Here is a 16165-nt window from a genome sequence, read left to right as displayed (position 1 = left end):
GCCAAAATAGAGAAAACAGAGGCAGCTGCTCCAACTCGAAAGCCTGAATCTAATGCAGTCACTAAAACAGCCGGCCCAATTGCAAGTGCACAGAAACCAACTGCTGGGAAAGTGAGTTTTATTTAGACCTACCTCTGGAAGGTTAAATCTGGTAGAGTATTTCTTCCAGCCTGAGTCACTTTCCCTCCTATTACACTTTTTCCTGTCCTTAACTAGTTTCTACTTCTCCTCCATGTTCCCTTCTCTGTGCTTGGTGACTCAGCCATCAGAAAATTTTTGTATTAACCCTGAAAGTTAACAGAATTAGGAGTCCATTAGCCCTTTGGGAAATACTTATTCAGCTGGATAAATGGATCCAAAAACTTTCAGTCATTTCCTTCACACTGTCATTGATGTGAAACCCACCTGGTATCCACACAAACGGCATACCCAGGTTCTTCCTCAGTAAGAAGATATGGCGGTGATAATCTTCCGCCACCTGGAACCCTGGAGACTATATGCGTTTACTTGAGCTAAAATACTCCACTCATAAACACTGCTGGATAAGGAGATAGCTTCGATTTGTCCTGGTTTAACTGAAAGGTAGGTAGGATGCTTGTCCCCAATAGAAATCTACTTAGTGTAGAACAGACAGGATCAGCTGGAAGTTAGAGCTAAGCTGAAAGGTTCTTTCCCCTTGCCTCCATACTCTGGAACCAGGCCTCCCTGGCCTGCTTTTGAACACCTTTCTTCCTTAGCTGTGGCAAGTAGGTGTGCCTCTCTGGCCAAGGGCTGCCATAGAAGCCTGAGCTCCAACTCCTTAGGGACCAGGATGGGCAGTCTCAGCAAGTCTCAGTATCAAGGAGTAGGTACAGTGGAGTTGGTGAAGAAGGCTGTGCTGTGGCTTCTGGCGACTACTAGAGAGGTCCTAGTGAGTCTCTGGTTCAGACCAGGACTTCTCAGGAAGTGGTTTGTTAACCAATTACTCGTCATTAAAGTTGTGAAGAAGGCCAGAAATGACAAGGTACAACAAACTATATGGGTTCAAGTTTCTCCAGGTGGATTTCTGTACCCTGTGGAGAACTCTTCAGTGTGGAGGCTGCCTCATTTACAAAGAGCCCTCAGCTCTGAAGCAAAGGAAGGAACGAAGCTGGCAACTATCCCTTCTTGAGAATGTCCAAGAAGAATTCTTTGTTCCAGACTCTTAGAGCCAGGGCCCTTGTGTTTCTCAATTTGGATGGAAGCCATTCTCATACAATACAGTGTAATTGTGCTCCCAGACTTGCGCATGACAGCATCCCAGCTTACAGCCTGTTCTCTTTTTCTGCAAATCTCACAGGGCATAGGATTAGGCATCTGGAGGATTCAAGAAGGTGCTTTACCCTAGAATCAAGAATCAAAAATAAGGGTAGAGTTAAACCTCTTCTGTCACATTGTGCTTTCTTGAGCCCTGAGGCAAATGGGCTAAATGTAGAAGTTGCTGAACCTGAGACCTATGCTCCCCAGGTGTTCATGATTCTGTTTCTATTTGCATCTGTATCTGAGCAATTTCCCTCCCTTCATTTTAGTATCAGATCTGTGCCCTATTAGCCAGATGCCCAGTGCTTCTCAGAACAGCCTTTGCTTCCAAGAGTGGGCCTGGCTCCAGCAATCTAGCAACCCTAGATTAAAAGAAGTGCCCTCCTTGGGTGGGGACAGATCCAGATGATGAGGACTCTGGCAGAGCAGAGCCAGGGACACTGCCCCAGCTCTTAAGGAGGGAGCAAAGAAAGGAGGTGGGGCTATGCCTGGTTGGGCATCACAGGCCTGCTGCTGTCTGGCCTTGTGAATCACAGCCCAGCCCCCAGGAGCAGTGATGACCACCATGCAGTGCATGTGCAGCATCTGCTTCTGTCTGTGTATGGTCTGTTAATGTTTTCACTCCCCTCCTTGCTCTTTCAAATTCCTTTTCCTGTGCTTTTCCATAGTGGGGGTGGAGGTTTAACAACACTCCTTGTTGGTCATTGTGATCACGTGTGGACTCACTGCCTGCCCTGTGTTGGTGCTAACCATTCCTCTCCCTTTGTGTTGTTTTTTCTGTTCTCTAACACTCCAGGTCCAGATAGTCTCCAAAAAAGTGAGCTACAGCCATATTCAGTCCAAGTGTGGTTCCAAGGACAATATTAAGCATGTCCCTGGAGGTGGTAATGTAAGTATAAGCTCTGGCTAGCTGGCATCTGAGGCAAAGCCCATTGTGGGGTATACTGGGGAAAGGGCCCACTCCACAGTGTCCTATGCATTTGCTAAGAAGCATTCTAGCTAAGTGAGAGGAAACCACAATGCTCTAGTGTGTTTAGACCAGGTGTTTCTGGTGAGCCCATAAACAACAACCTGGTGACACTCACTTGGTATTTTTTTTGTTGTTGTTGTTTTTTAAGACAGAATCTTGCTCTGTTACCCCGGCTAGAGTACAGTGGTGTCATCATAGTTCACAGCAAACTCAAACTCCTGGGCTCAGGTGATCCTCCTGCCTCAGCTTCCGAAGTAGCTGGAACTACAGGCCTGTGCTACGACGCCCAGTTTATTTTTCTATTTTTAGTAGAGATGGGGTCTCTCTCAGGCTGGTCTCAAACTCCTAGCCTCAAGCTATCCTCCCACCTCAGCCTCCAGGAGTGCTAAGATTACAGGCATGAGCCGCTGCACCTGGCCCTCACTTGGTATGTGTTCATTCGTGTGGGTAGAAGACTCTGGGTTTTGCTCCAGCTGAGTCAGAGATCTGGTCTGAGGGCAGCGATCAGCTGCAGTCCTGTTGCCTCTCTCACATCCATTCCTAGGGTGCACATTCTGCCTGCATCCCATGTAATCTTTCCAAAGCCCATCCTTGAATCCTTGTCATTATAAAATCAATCAACATTTTCCTCCCACCCATTCTCTGCTTCTTCATCTATGTTAGTCTTTTTCTTTTTATCCTCTTTCTCTTTCTCCTCTTTCTCCTTTTCTTTTTCTTCTCTTTTTGAGGCAGGATCTCCCTCTGTCACCCAGGCTAGAAATGCAGTGGTATCATCATAGGTCACTGCAACCTCCAACTCCTGGGCTCAAATGATCCTCCTGTCTCAGCTTCCTGAGTAGCTGGGACTATAGGCACAAGCCACCACACCCAGCTAATTTTTCTATTTTTTGTTGAAATGGGGTCTCACTATTGCCCAGGCTGGTCTCAAACTCCTGGACTCAAACTATCCTCCCACCTAGGCCTCCCAAAGTGCTGGGATTACAGATGTGAGCCACTGTTCCTGGCCTCTTTCTCCTTTTCTCTCCATGCTTTTTCTCATTCCCTTTCTACTCTCCTTTCTCATTTTTTTTCCTTTTCTAATCTCTTCTTCTTTTGTCCCCACCCCCACCTCTTTTTTAGCCCCTTTTCCCTCCATGTCTTTTTTTTTTTTTTTTTTTTTTTTTGAGACAGAGTCTCGCTTATTGACCAGGCTAGAGTGAGTGCCGTGGCGTCAGCCTAGCTCACAGCAACCTCAATCTCCTGGGCTCAAGCAATCCTTCTGCCTCAGCCTCCCGAGTAGCTGGGACTACAGGCATGCGCCACCATGCCCAGCTAATTATATATATATATATATATTAGTTGGCCAATTAATTTCTTTCTATTTATAGTAGAGACAGGGTCTCACTCTTGCTCAGGCTGGTTTTGAACTCCTGACCTCGAGCAATCCGCCCGCCTCAGCCTCCCAGAGTGCTAGGATTACAGGCGTGAGCCACCACGCCCGGCTCCTCCATATCTTTTTATATCCTTCCCTCTTCCATCCAGACATTCTTCTTTTTATCATGCTGCTATTCTGTGCCAGCTCTACGATCTATGTTGAGGACACAGGTGATTCCAGCTCACAGGGAGGTTCTGATCTAGGAAGAAACAGGGCAAAGTTTCACTGTGTGTAAAGAACACCCTGAGCATTTTCTTTTTGTCCTGTGACAGTGGCACTCTTCCAAGCTGTGCCAGAGACATGTTCTGGAGCCACCACACACAGCCACTGCCCTGACTGCTTCTATTCGAGCCTCCAAGTTAGAGAGCCCATCCTGCCCTAGTTTCTTTTGTGTTCACTTGGTTCCTTCTGATTACTGTCCTGAACTAGACTAGTCCTGCTGCACTTACCCTTTTGTTTTCAAACTCTGTCCTCCTGCTCTCCTCACTGGTCATGCCATTCTGCCCATGGCCTAACCCACCAGCAGTTCTATTGTCAGGAATGTGGCCATTAGCTTGCATTCTTGCCCCACACAACTCTCTCTTCCTGCCTCTCCTCTTAGTCATCTCACCACTGGCTCTTTCTGGCCTGAGTAGAAATGGCATCCTTTGCACTCAGATAGAGTGTACTTGGCCAGATTGGTAGGTGGCCAAACATTAGTCAACCTGGCATGGGATCAGCTCAAGTGAGGTAATAAAGATCCAGCCTATGAGGGGCTCAGGTAGTCACTGACCTTGGGTTTCCTTGCAGGTTTGGCCTGGGTGAAACAAGGTGAACAGGGGTTCTGAGGGAATTAGATTGCTCGTGTGTGAGAGACATAGAAATTTATTTATATATGTTGTGCAGTATATATAAGAGCTCTGAAAATAGTCATCATTGATTCATCATCTACTGTGATCTGTCCATGCTGCCTACACATGACTTCAAACAAGATTTTTTTCGAGGGCGAATTTTTTTTTAAGCATTTTCATTTTAGAGGCTTCCATAAACAGCATTAGGAAACCACTGTGAGCAGTGTTTCCAGGTGGGACGATGAAGGTAAACAGCTGATGGCCACAGCCTAGACTGAGGTGCTTTAGTTCCTTCCATAGCCTCCATCAGCCCCTCCATAAAGCCATCACAAACAAATGTGCACCTTAAAAATAGTTAGTCTGTGATGCAAACTGAACAGCATTGCACGTCCATTCCCCACCCACAACCACACACATTTACATACACTGCTGCCCACATATACACAGACATACCCCCTGATAACAGCCAGGACATCAGGGGAGGGAAGGGAGTGATGTGCTAATTGTTCAGTGTAGTGGCTTCTTCCATGGCTTGTCCCAATTTAAGATTTTATGGTAGTTTTGGTCTCATTTCACCCTTGCAAGGGGGGGATATGTGTGTGTAACGAGCGCCAAGTCCTGTTGGCAGCTAGTTTCCATAGCATCTACTGGTATCTGCAGCAGGCCTGCAGGCCCTCCCAGACCGACAGCGCAGCCTGTGTAGGCACACAAGTACAGTGAGGTCGTGGCTGCAGTGGATGGTTGTGTACCACATAGAGGACCATGGAGAGCCAGCTTGGCTTTTGCTGGCTATCAGGCTTCCCTGAGGAGGGGGCATTTGGTCCATCCTGTGAAGGAGGCACACATCCCTGGCTAGAGAGGCAGCACACGGTTACCTGAAGCCAGAGCATAGAGAGGAGGCAGTTGGCCTGGGGAAGATAGGTGGGGAAATCGGTGGGAAGCCATCCTCCCAGCCTAAGGAGGGACAGCTGTACCTTAGAGGTGATGGGCCTTGTTAAGTGAATTGGGCTCATTTAAGCTTTTTTATTTATTTATTTATTTTAGCATATTATGGGAGTACAAGTGTTAAGGTTACATATATTGCCCGTGCCTCCCTACCCCCTTGAGTAAGAGCTTCATGCGTGTCAATCCCCCAAACATTGCACATCTTACTCGTTGTGGTTGTATATACCCATCCCCTCCCACCCTCCCGACACCCGATAAATGTTACTCCTATATGTCCATGTAGGTGTTGATCTGTTAATACTAATTTGCTGGTGAGTACATGTGGTGCTTGTTTTTCCATTCTTGAGATACTTCACTTAGTAGAATGGGTTCCAGCTCTATCCAGGAATATACAAGAGGTGCTATATCACCATTGTTTCTGAGTAGTACTCCATGGTATACATATACCACATTTTATTAATCCACTCATGAATTGATGGGCACTTGGGTTGTTTCCACAGCTTTGCAATTGTGAATTGTGCTGCTATAAACATTCGAGTGCAGGTGTCTTTTTCATAAAGTGACTTTTGATCTTTTGGGTAGTTGCCCAGTAGTGGAATTGCTAGATCAAATGGTAGATTTACTTGTATCGCTTTGAGGTATCTCCATATTGCTTTCCACAGAGGTTGAACTAGTGCAGTCCCACCAGCAGTGTAGGAGTATTCCTCTCTCCGCATCCACGCCAGCATTTGTTGTTTGTGGACTTTTTGATAAAAGCCATTCTCACTGGAATTAAGTGATATTTCCTTGTGGTTTTGATTTGCATTTCCCTGATGATTAGAGATGTTGAACATTTTTTCATATGTTTGTTGGCCATTGTTCTGTCTTCTTTTGAGAAGTTTCTGTTCATGTCCTTTGCCCATTTTTTGATAGGGTTTGATTTTTTTCTTGCTGATTTTCCTGAGTTCTAAATAGATTCTAGTTATCAGCCCTTTATCAGATGTGTAGCTTGCGAAAATTTTCTCCCATTCTGTGGGTTGTCTGCTCTCTTGACAGTTTCTTTGGCTGTGCAGAAGCTTTTTCATTTGATCAGGTCCCATTTGTTTATTTTTGTTGCTGTTGTGATTGCCTTTGGGGTCTTCATAAATTCTTTGCCCAGGCCAATGTCTAGAAGAGTATTTTCCAACATTTTCCTCTAAAATTCTAATAGTTTCATACCTAAGGTTCAATCACTTAAGCTTTTAAGAACTTTTTATTATGGAAATTTTCAAACATACAAAAGTAGAAAAAATATAAAATGAACTTAATATACCTTTTACCCAGCTTCATTTACTATCTGTATGGCCAGTCTTGGTTTATCTATGTATGCCCACCCCAAGTATCTTGAAACCAGTCGTAGATATAGCATTCATCTGAAAATATTTCCATGTGTAAGTTTAAAGACTAAGGACTCTTTAAAACATGTATAGATACACATATTAATATATATCAATAATAAGTACTAATGAGAGATTTATAAAATAATATAGGATATGTCTCTTTTAATCTTATGTTTCTTTTACTCTAGAAGTGCCCCCTCCATCTTTTTTTTTTTTACTGGTAATTTTTGTGATGAGTAAACTGAGTGATTTGTCCTAGAATCTAGATTCTGCTAATTACATTCCCCATGGTTTCATTGAACATATTCCTTCGTCCCTGAATTTCTTTAAATTGATTTGGGCTTGATTTTTATTCCTCACATGTTGTAAGACGTAAGTAGGAATTCTATCAGGAGTCATGTTTGTGTCTCATTCTTCTGGTCATCTCTCTTTTTGTGATATTGGCAATACCTAGACCTATGAGTTCAGTAAGGGGTGTGCCATGGTGAGACTCTGATTCTAGCGCTTCCTCTTCATTTACTAACTGCAATATATCTGTAAAGTGAAACTTCTTCTCATCAACTATTCTTTAATGGAGGACTAAGAAAAAGGTAAAGAAATGGCTTCCAATGTAGAACACTGTTAAGAAACGTATGGCTGTACATCTTGGTGAGAGCCCAGGGCTTGGAGAGTAATTATTTTAACTTAACAGGTGGTCTTGGGGACCAGTGGTGTAAGGTGAGCTTGTCACCATTACTTCAGGACACATAGTGGGTTAGTTTAAGCAGATGTCAGATCTTTGGCTGGGAAAAGTATGCTTCCCTGTATTCCCTCTATGAGAGACAAGAATGGGGAGGTGAGGCCAGGCACAGCACTTTGGGAGGCCAAGGCAGGAGGATCGCTTGAGACCAGGAGTTCAAGACCAGATTGGGCAACATGGTGTCTACAAAAACAGTTTTTTTTTAATTAGCCAGGGATGGGCCAGGTATAGTACCTCACGCCTGTAATCCCAGCACTCTGGGAGGCTGAGGTAGGAGGATTGCTTGAGGTCAGGAGTTCAAGACCAGCCTGAGCAAGAGCAAGATCCCCATCTCTACTAAAAATAGAAAAAATTAACTTGGCAACTAAAAATAGAAAAAATTAGCTGAGCGTGGTGGTGCACACCTGTAGTCTCAGCTACTCAGGAGGCTGAGGCAAGAGGATCGCTTGAGCCCAGAAGTTTAACACCAGCCTGGGCAACATAGTGAGACCCTGTCTCTACAAAATATATATATATTTTTAAATTAGCCAGACCTGGTGGTGCATGCCTGTAGTACCAGCTACTCAAGAAGCTGAGGCATGCCAAGCACGGTGGCCCATCCCTGTAATCCTAGCACTCTGGGAGGCCGAGGCGGGAGGATTGCTTGAGCTCAGGAGTTCAAGACCAGCCTGAGCAAGAGCAAGAACCCGTCTCTACTAAAAATAGAAAGAAATTAGCTGGACAACTAAAAATACAGAAAAAATTAGCTGGGCATGGTGGTGCCTGTAGTCCTAGCTACTTGGGAGGCTGCGGCAGGAGGATAGCTTGAACCCAGGAGTTTGAGGTTGCTGTGAGCTAGGCAGACGCCACAGCATTCTAGCCCGGGCAACAGGGTGAGACTCTGTCTCACAAAAATCAATCAATCAATCAATCTGAGGCAGGAGGATTGCTTGAGCCCAGGAATTCAAGGCTGCAGTGAGCTGTGATTGCTCCATTACCCTTCCATGGCCCGTTCTTCTTGAATTAGCCATTTCTTCCCATGACAAATATAAACAAGATATATTGTTGTAATCCCAGATAAAGCATTTCCAGTGGTTTGACTACCATCTCTGTAGCTAGGGAATTCCACTTCCCATCATTACATATTTAGGAGGTATCTATACTGTATCATAAGCTTCCATTTTGGACATACCTATAAATATCTGTGGAATGAACTACGGACTGAGGAGAAAAAGAAAAAATTGTTCCTGTATAGAGAAAATTGCAGCCTATCTGGAAAGATGAAATAAAGTAGAGGCTGTGTTGTCACAGTAGCAGCTACTCTGTAAATGATTATTGAACACATGAAGCAATTACTATTCACTGTGATATCCCTTCAAGAGATGATGTGAGAAAGAGATGGAGTAAAGATACAGCCATGTGAGGCTTCAAAGAAGGCAGCCTTTGAGCTGGACCTTGAAGGATGGGGAAGTGAATGTGATGGGTTGTTGGTTGGAGAACAGCGTGAGCAGAATTCTAAAGGCAAGAGTGAGAACAGCTCAGGCAAGCTAATGATTATGGGTAGTTACTCTGTGCCAAGCCTTGGGGTGTGGGTAGAAATGTAGAATTACAGACATCTGTCCTCTTAGAACATGATGAAGACCATATTTTCTGAGACCAAAGAAAGGAAGACAGGGCCCAAGAAGGGAGCTTGCCATGTAACAGATTGTGGTGAAACCCCACCAGAACAATGTGGCACCTGCCGTCAGAGCCCAGTGGACCACTGCATGGAGTTGATTGCATTGGGAAGCCAGTTTCCTCTACAGTACCAAAGAACAGCTGGTCCCCTCTCAGGAACCCTGGAATCCCCATCCAGGGGATCCCCATCCAGGAACCCAGAGGGCTCATGGCTAATTCCCTAGTTTAAAGATGTACCATCATCCTGGTACTGAGATATTTTCCCAAAGCTCCCACAGAATGGACAGTGATGAAAATCTGTTAGCCAACTTAAAAGCAAGAGCAAGTAGAGGATACCCAAACCAGTCTCCAATCCCAAATCATACCTGTGCCATGATTCATTCTGGATAAAGGCAGTTCATCCTTTTGGTTATTCCCCAGACATGGACAGAATATCACCTAAGTGAAAAGCCCTATGGGGAGGCTGCAGGGAGCAAAAAAGCACATCAGACATAGTGGCCACAGATGTAGAGCTCCAGGCTGCTAGGGACAGGCCTTAGGGACACACATGGTTGTTCCCAGAGGTGCTTTTCTACTGGCTGGTGAAAGAGAAAGGGTAATCCCAGGAGAGTGAGGGGGTATATCATACAAATGGGTAATCAGCATGGGAGAAAAAGTCAACCTTCAGGAAGCATTTTTTCTCTTACAAATTAGCAAGGTTTTTTCTTTACTGAGAATATCCAATGCTGGGAGGATATGGTGAGTCAGAAACACGTTAAGTTCTGCCAGTGGAGGTATTAATTGTTACTGCATTTCTGGAAAGGAGTTTGACATCAAGGACCTTGGTCTGTAATTTTCTTTTTTTTGTTATGTCCTTTCCTGGTTTTATATCAAGGTGATATTGGCTTCGTAGAATGAGTTGGGAAGGATTCCTTCCTTTTCAATGTTTTGAAATCGTTTCTGTAGTACAGCTACCAGTTCTTTGTAGGTTTGGTAAAATTCACCTGTGAAACCCTCTGGTCTAGACTTTTTTTTGTTGGAAGATTTTTATTGCTGCTTCAATTTCATTACCTGATATTGGTCTCTTCAGGAGTTCTATTTCTTCCTGATTGAGCCTAGAGAAGTTGTATGTTTCCAGGAATTTGTCCATTTCCTCAACTTTTCAAGTTTATGTTCATAGAGAATTTTATAATATTCAGAGATGATATTTTGTATTTCCATGGTATCAATTGTAATATCTCCTTTTTCATTTCTGATTGACCTTATTAGGGTCCTTTCTTTCACTGGTTAATCTAGCAAGAGGCTTGTCGATTTTACCTTTTCAAAGAACTAACTTTTTGTTTCATTAATCTTCTGTATAATTATTCGTTATCAATTTCATTTAGTTCTGCTCTGACCTTAGTTGTTTCTTTTCTTCTGCTGGGTTTGGAATTGGTCGTGTCCAATTCCTTGACACGACTCATTAAATTGTTGGTTGGTTTGTGATCTTTCTGCCTTCTGGACATAGGCATTTAAGGCTATGAGTTTTTCTCTTAGGACTACTTTTGCAGAATCCCACAGATTTTGGTAACCTACGTGTCTGCTTTATCATTTAGTTCGAAGAATCTTTTGATTTCCATATTAATTGGAATATTAATAATATTCCAATTCCATATTAATGAATCCTCCTTAACCCAATAATTGTTGAGCAATAGGTTGTTTAATTTACATGACTTTGTGTAGAGTTGAGTGTTTTTGTTGGAATTGATTTCCGATTTTATTCCACTGTGGTCTGAGAAGATACATGGTATAATTTTTATTATTTTTTCTTTTTTTCTCTCTCTTTATTTTATTTATTTATTTATTTAGAGACAGAGTCTCACTCTATTGCCCTGGCTAGAGTGCCGTGGCATCAGCCTAGCTCACAGCAACCTCAAACTCCTGGGCTCAAGTGATCCTACTGCCTCAGCCTCCCAAGTAGCTGGTACTATAGACATGCGCCACCATGCCCGGCTAATTTTTCCTATATATTTTTAGTTGGCCAATTAATTTATTTCTAGTTTTAGTAGAGACGGGGTCTCGCTCTTGCTCAGGCTAGTATCGAACTCCTGACCTTGAGTGATCCACCTGCCTCTGCCTCCCAGAGTGCTAGAATTATAGGCGTGAGCCACTGCATTGGCCTTTTTTTTTAAATTTGTTGAGACATGCTTTGTGGCCTAGGATGTGATCAATCTTAGAGAATATTCAGTGAACTGATGAGAAGAATATATTAATATATTCAATAACTTGGGGGTAGAATGTTCTGTAAATGTCTATAGGCCCATTTGTTCTAAAGTCCTGTTTAAGTCCATTGTTTCTTGTTTATTTTCTGTTTGAAGGATCTGTCCCATTGTGTCAGTGGGGTGTTGAAGTCCTCAGCTATTGTAATGCTGCTGTTTATCCTTTTGTTTAGATCTAGTAGGGTTTGCTTTGTGAATCTGGGCATACCTGTGTTAGGTACATAGATACTTAGGATTGTTATGTCTTCTTGTTGAATTGTTACCTTCAACATTATATAATAACCATCTTTGTCTTTACTTTTGTTAATTTGAAGTATACGTTATCTGATAAGAGAACTGCTACACCAACTTTCTTTTGGTTTCCATTTGCATGGAATGTTTTTTCTGTCCCTTCGCTTTGAGTCTGAATGAATCCTTGTGGGTTAGATACATTTTCTGGAGACAGCAGATACTTGGCTTGTATTTTTTTTTTTTATGCATTCAGCCATTCAGCTCTCAGTACTTCTGTAGGACGGGTCTGATCTTGACAAATTCCCTCAGCTTTTGCTTGTCTGAGTAAGTCTTTATTTATCCCTCCTATAAGAAACTTAGTTTTGCAGGATACACAATTCTAGGCTGGCCATTATTCTGTTTGAGAAGATTGAGAATGGGGCCTCAATCCCTTCTGATTTGCAAGGTCTCAGTTGAGAAGTCTGCAGTTAGTCTGACGGGTTTTCCTTTGAAGTTACCTGATGCTTTCACCTTACAGTTCATGGAAGAAAGCTAGCACTCTGGCCATCTCTGTCCCTTTCTCCAGAAGACAGCCCACCCAGAATGTCCAGACTCTGGGGTCACACAGATCCTCCGGGCCCCACCAGTCCCCTGTGGCTCCCGCATTCTGGGCTGGAGTTTGGAAATGTTTGCGTGGGAACGAATGACATGAAATCTGAGGGGCTGAGGCCTCCTGGGGAGGACATAGGTGCACGGTGGGGAGAGAAGTAATACAGCGCCTGCTGTCTGAGCTTGGGTCTGCAGTGACAGGAAATGACCCCAAGGGCACCGGCTGCCTGTGGCTTCGTCCTCACTAAGCTCCCAGTTCACTGGTGGCAGCAGCTTCCGGGCTTGTGAGTGTAGAAGAGCTCACCAGCAGCTCAGGAGCCCACTGACTGCCAGAGACGTCAGGGAGGGAGAAATGAGCCACTCCACCCACCCTTCTCACTGGACTCCAAGCCTCTCAGCGGCTGATCTTGGCCGATATCCTGCTGGATATGATGTGATCCTTTTTTTGCATTTCCCTTCTTTTGTGGGAATATTATTATAACATGGATTAAGCAGGAATACAAAATTATGTGTGTGTGTGTGTATATATGGCTGGGGGGAAAATGCCTTGATAAGAACTGGAAGTAAGTGTTATTCCAGGATTCTCTGGGCAAGGAGTTGACAAGTAAGGTTTTAATGTGGAACAGAAGGGACATTTCAGGGGAGCCTTGATGTTGGTTTTGGACCTGGAAAGATGGGAGAAGAACTCTGGGGGCCATACATAGACAGGGTCTGCATGGGAAGCCCTGTGTATGTGAGAAACAGTGGTCTGGTCCGGCTGGAGGTGGGGCCAGAAGTGGAGATCAGAGTCAGATGCAGTGGCTAACACCTGTAATTCTGAAAAAGCACGGCAAGGATAGATCAAGGGCTCTTTTAAGCACTTTGGGAGGTGACTCTGACCTTGAATTGACTGAGATAGGGGCTTAGAGAGAAAGAGAGCAAAACCTCGAACATGGAGAGGATTGGCCTGAGTAGCATGAGTTTGGCCCTGACAACATGCCTTCTTTCTGAGGCAATGATTCCTTCATGTTCCTCACAGGTTCAGATTCAGAACAAGAAAGTGGACATCTCTAAGGTCTCCTCCAAATGTGGGTCCAAGGCTAACATCAAGCACAAGCCTGGTAAGTGGTGCCTCTCTTGCCCAACTGGGACTCCAGTTGGGTGGGTGGTCCTGCTGTGGGCCAGCTGCACAGCCCTCTGGCAAAGGGGTTCCTCCATGTGCCTTTATCATTCCATAACGACTCAGCGAGCCACCTCCCACCCAGGATCCCGCAGTGGACTCACCACAGTCCTCAGTCCCTGTGAGAGAGGGGGAGGTAGGATGTGAACTTCTCAGTGGAGGAGGAGCAGTTTGTGAAGGCTGCCATATGCACACTCTTGAGCACCTGCCATGGGCATGGCACTGTTGGCCTAGACCTGAGGGAAATGTGTGCTCTAGGCTGAGGGTGGTGACTTTTTGGTGGTGACTTTGGGCAAGTCACTTCTCTTTTCCAGCATCAGTTTTAGCAGCTTTGAAACAAGGGTCAGGACCCTGATAAGGACGTTCCTGAGACTTCAGTGAGGCTGTGCCTCAAAAACACTAGGAACATGACCTGGGTGGCCGGAGGGGTCATCACACATCTTGTGCCAAGAGAATCAAAGGCAGCTGCTCATCTTGGCACCTTGGGAAGGTTCTTCCTAGAAGCTGTGCTCTGCGCCCCAGCCCCCCCATGTCTGATGTGCAGCTGCTTGCTGCCAGCTGCGGGGATGGCGAGAGTGGCCGTCCTTCTCTGTGGAGGTATTCCCACTGGCCAGACAGGGAGGTTGTCTCAGCCTCACTTTAGTAAGAGAAGCCCCATTTGGACAAGCTTGTTCACGGTTCCTCGTTTGCCCTCACCGCCACCAGGAGCACATCACATTTTTCCCATTTCCAGATTGCACACGTCACCAGTCCTTGGCCAAGCTCAAGTTTCTATTCCAGACTCCTGGCTTTGCCTGCTGGGATGTTTCTCTGCCACCTCTAAGTGACCCGTTCCTTCTTGGTTCTAGGTGGAGGAGATGTCAAGATTGAAAGTCAGAAATTGAACTTCAAGGAGAAGGCCCAGGCGAAGGTGGGATCCCTCGATAATGTGGGCCACCTACCTGCAGGAGGTGCCGTGAAGGTAGCAAGTGGGTCACCAGGGACACACAGCTGAGGAGGGGTGGGGACTATGCAGCTAGGGTCAAGGTCCTGGCAGCTAGGCGCCTGTCACCGCCCCTCAGTCTCTTCAGGAGTCATGTGTTCACCCACACCATTGCTGTTTCCCATCGTCCACCATCAGACCTGAGCAAGGCAGGAGAGGTGTAGAGGCCCCAGCCCAGCCACCTCTCACCTGTCAGCTGGAAGCGGTGGCCTGCCTTCCTTACTGAGCCCATCCCAGCCTTTTTAGAGGGACTGTGGGCTGGGGCACAGGTCATCACAGGCGAGCTCTCCCCAGCTATCTCATGGAGGAGGGGAATGTGGGTTCCTGTCCCTTGTCAGGCTCCATTCCTGGCATGGACGCAGGATAGCACATTTTCAGCTGCCAGTTGAAAGCTGCAGTTTCAACAGCAGGCTGCCTCCACAGGGCCTGCACATGGCCTGCCCCACCGGGGCTCCAGGTGAGAGTTCAAGAGGCAGAGCTTCCCATCCTCACACTGGCTGGGCCTCTCCTCCCTTCCCCCTCCCCTCTTTCCTCCCTTCCTCCTTCACAGTACCGTGGATCCCTCTGTGTGCCAAGATGCTGTCTGTCCTCTGTTCATGTCATCAGTGGGTGGGACCCACGGGAGCAGCATCTTGCAGGCTTCCAAGCATAAGGGTAGCTGCAGCTGCTCAGGGCCTTTGCCCAGGGCTGGTCACTGCCTGTCCCTTTGTGCCATCCTCTCGGTGCTTTGACTCAAGCCCCAGTCAGCTTCTGTGAACATCTGGGGAGTCCTAGCTGTCACAGGCTCTCGGTTCATGTCCCCCACAGCTTGTGAGGATGCTGTTCTTCATTCTGTTCTGAATCAAGTCTATTTCAGTGGCATTAACTCAACTTAGTCTCTTGTCCTAGGCCACACCACAAATGAGTGGGAACCAGGATTCTAACCTGGGCTTTATATATATATATATGTTTTTACTGTTCGGTGCACACAGCTGCGCTCTCAGGCCCCCACAGCTCAACACCTCGGCCTTTGTATTCTTTCCTTTATTCACATTATCTGCCTGCATTATTTCTGGAATTATCTTTCTAATATAGTTGCCTGCTTCTTTCACTGCTCTGATTAAAAAGTACTGTGAAGTCTCCCTTGTCACTTTTTGGGCATTCAGGGACACAGGCTTTCTAGCTCACGTGTGGCTTCCCACTGTTACTCTCCCTTTACTGCTTTACTCACACTGAGTGTTCAGTGTCCCCAAATTGTCCTCCTCCTGTGAAGCCCTCCAGGCCCTGGAACTCTCCCTGGGTCATACCCCTAGACACCCCCTTCCTGCCTCCCCTAGACCCCTGGGCCCCAGAACAGTGCCCAGCACAGAAGAGGCCTCAGCGTCTGGTACGTGACCGACCAGACAGAGGAATGGGCAGGGGCACCCCATGAGTACTGACCCTTCTCTGAGCACATGCTGTGCCCCTGGGGGACCTTCCTGACTAGTCTTTGGCACTGCTGCTTCCCGAGCAGGTGCCGGCCCTCCATCTGAAGGTTGCTCCTCAGGCTGGTTGCTAACTCTTTTGTCACAGTTACTTTTATTTGGTACCAGCCTTGTTGAGAGGCCTGGTACCTCCCCCCAGAGATGCTTCACAAAGCCTTGCTTGTCACAGGGGGGCTCTAAGAGTGTCACTGGCCCATCGCTCTGAACCCTCAGGAGTTGGGCTCACAGGTGGGGGTGGGAGCAGGGGCTGGGGGCCGCATGGTCTAGATTCTCCAAGCGACTGCACACGGAGCCAGTGGGTGCTGGGACAGCAAG

General features: G+C 46.0%; 1 protein-coding gene across 32 annotated transcripts in view; it reads left to right on the top strand.

The window, feature by feature from the left end:
- MAP4 (microtubule associated protein 4) overlaps nt 1-16165 on the top strand; it is a 194608-nt gene that overhangs the window by 176517 nt on the left and 1926 nt on the right. For 17 of the 32 annotated variants that reach the window (XM_076007224.1, XM_076007186.1, XM_020280309.2 and 14 more), the window contains 4 exons: nt 1-111; nt 2075-2167; nt 13265-13346; nt 14254-14366. In XM_076007224.1, the coding sequence (XP_075863339.1) occupies nt 1-111; nt 2075-2167; nt 13265-13346; nt 14254-14366 (399 nt within the window). The remainder of the gene's footprint in view (nt 112-2074; nt 2168-13264; nt 13347-14253; nt 14367-16165) is intronic. The other 15 variants (XM_076007209.1, XM_076007243.1, XM_076007237.1 and 12 more) reach the window with 2 other exon arrangements.

This window comes from Microcebus murinus, chromosome 1 (genome assembly GCF_040939455.1).
Source record: "Microcebus murinus isolate Inina chromosome 1, M.murinus_Inina_mat1.0, whole genome shotgun sequence".
Classification (NCBI taxonomy): domain Eukaryota; kingdom Metazoa; phylum Chordata; class Mammalia; order Primates; family Cheirogaleidae; genus Microcebus; species Microcebus murinus.
This window is presented reverse-complemented; position numbering and strand designations above follow the sequence as displayed.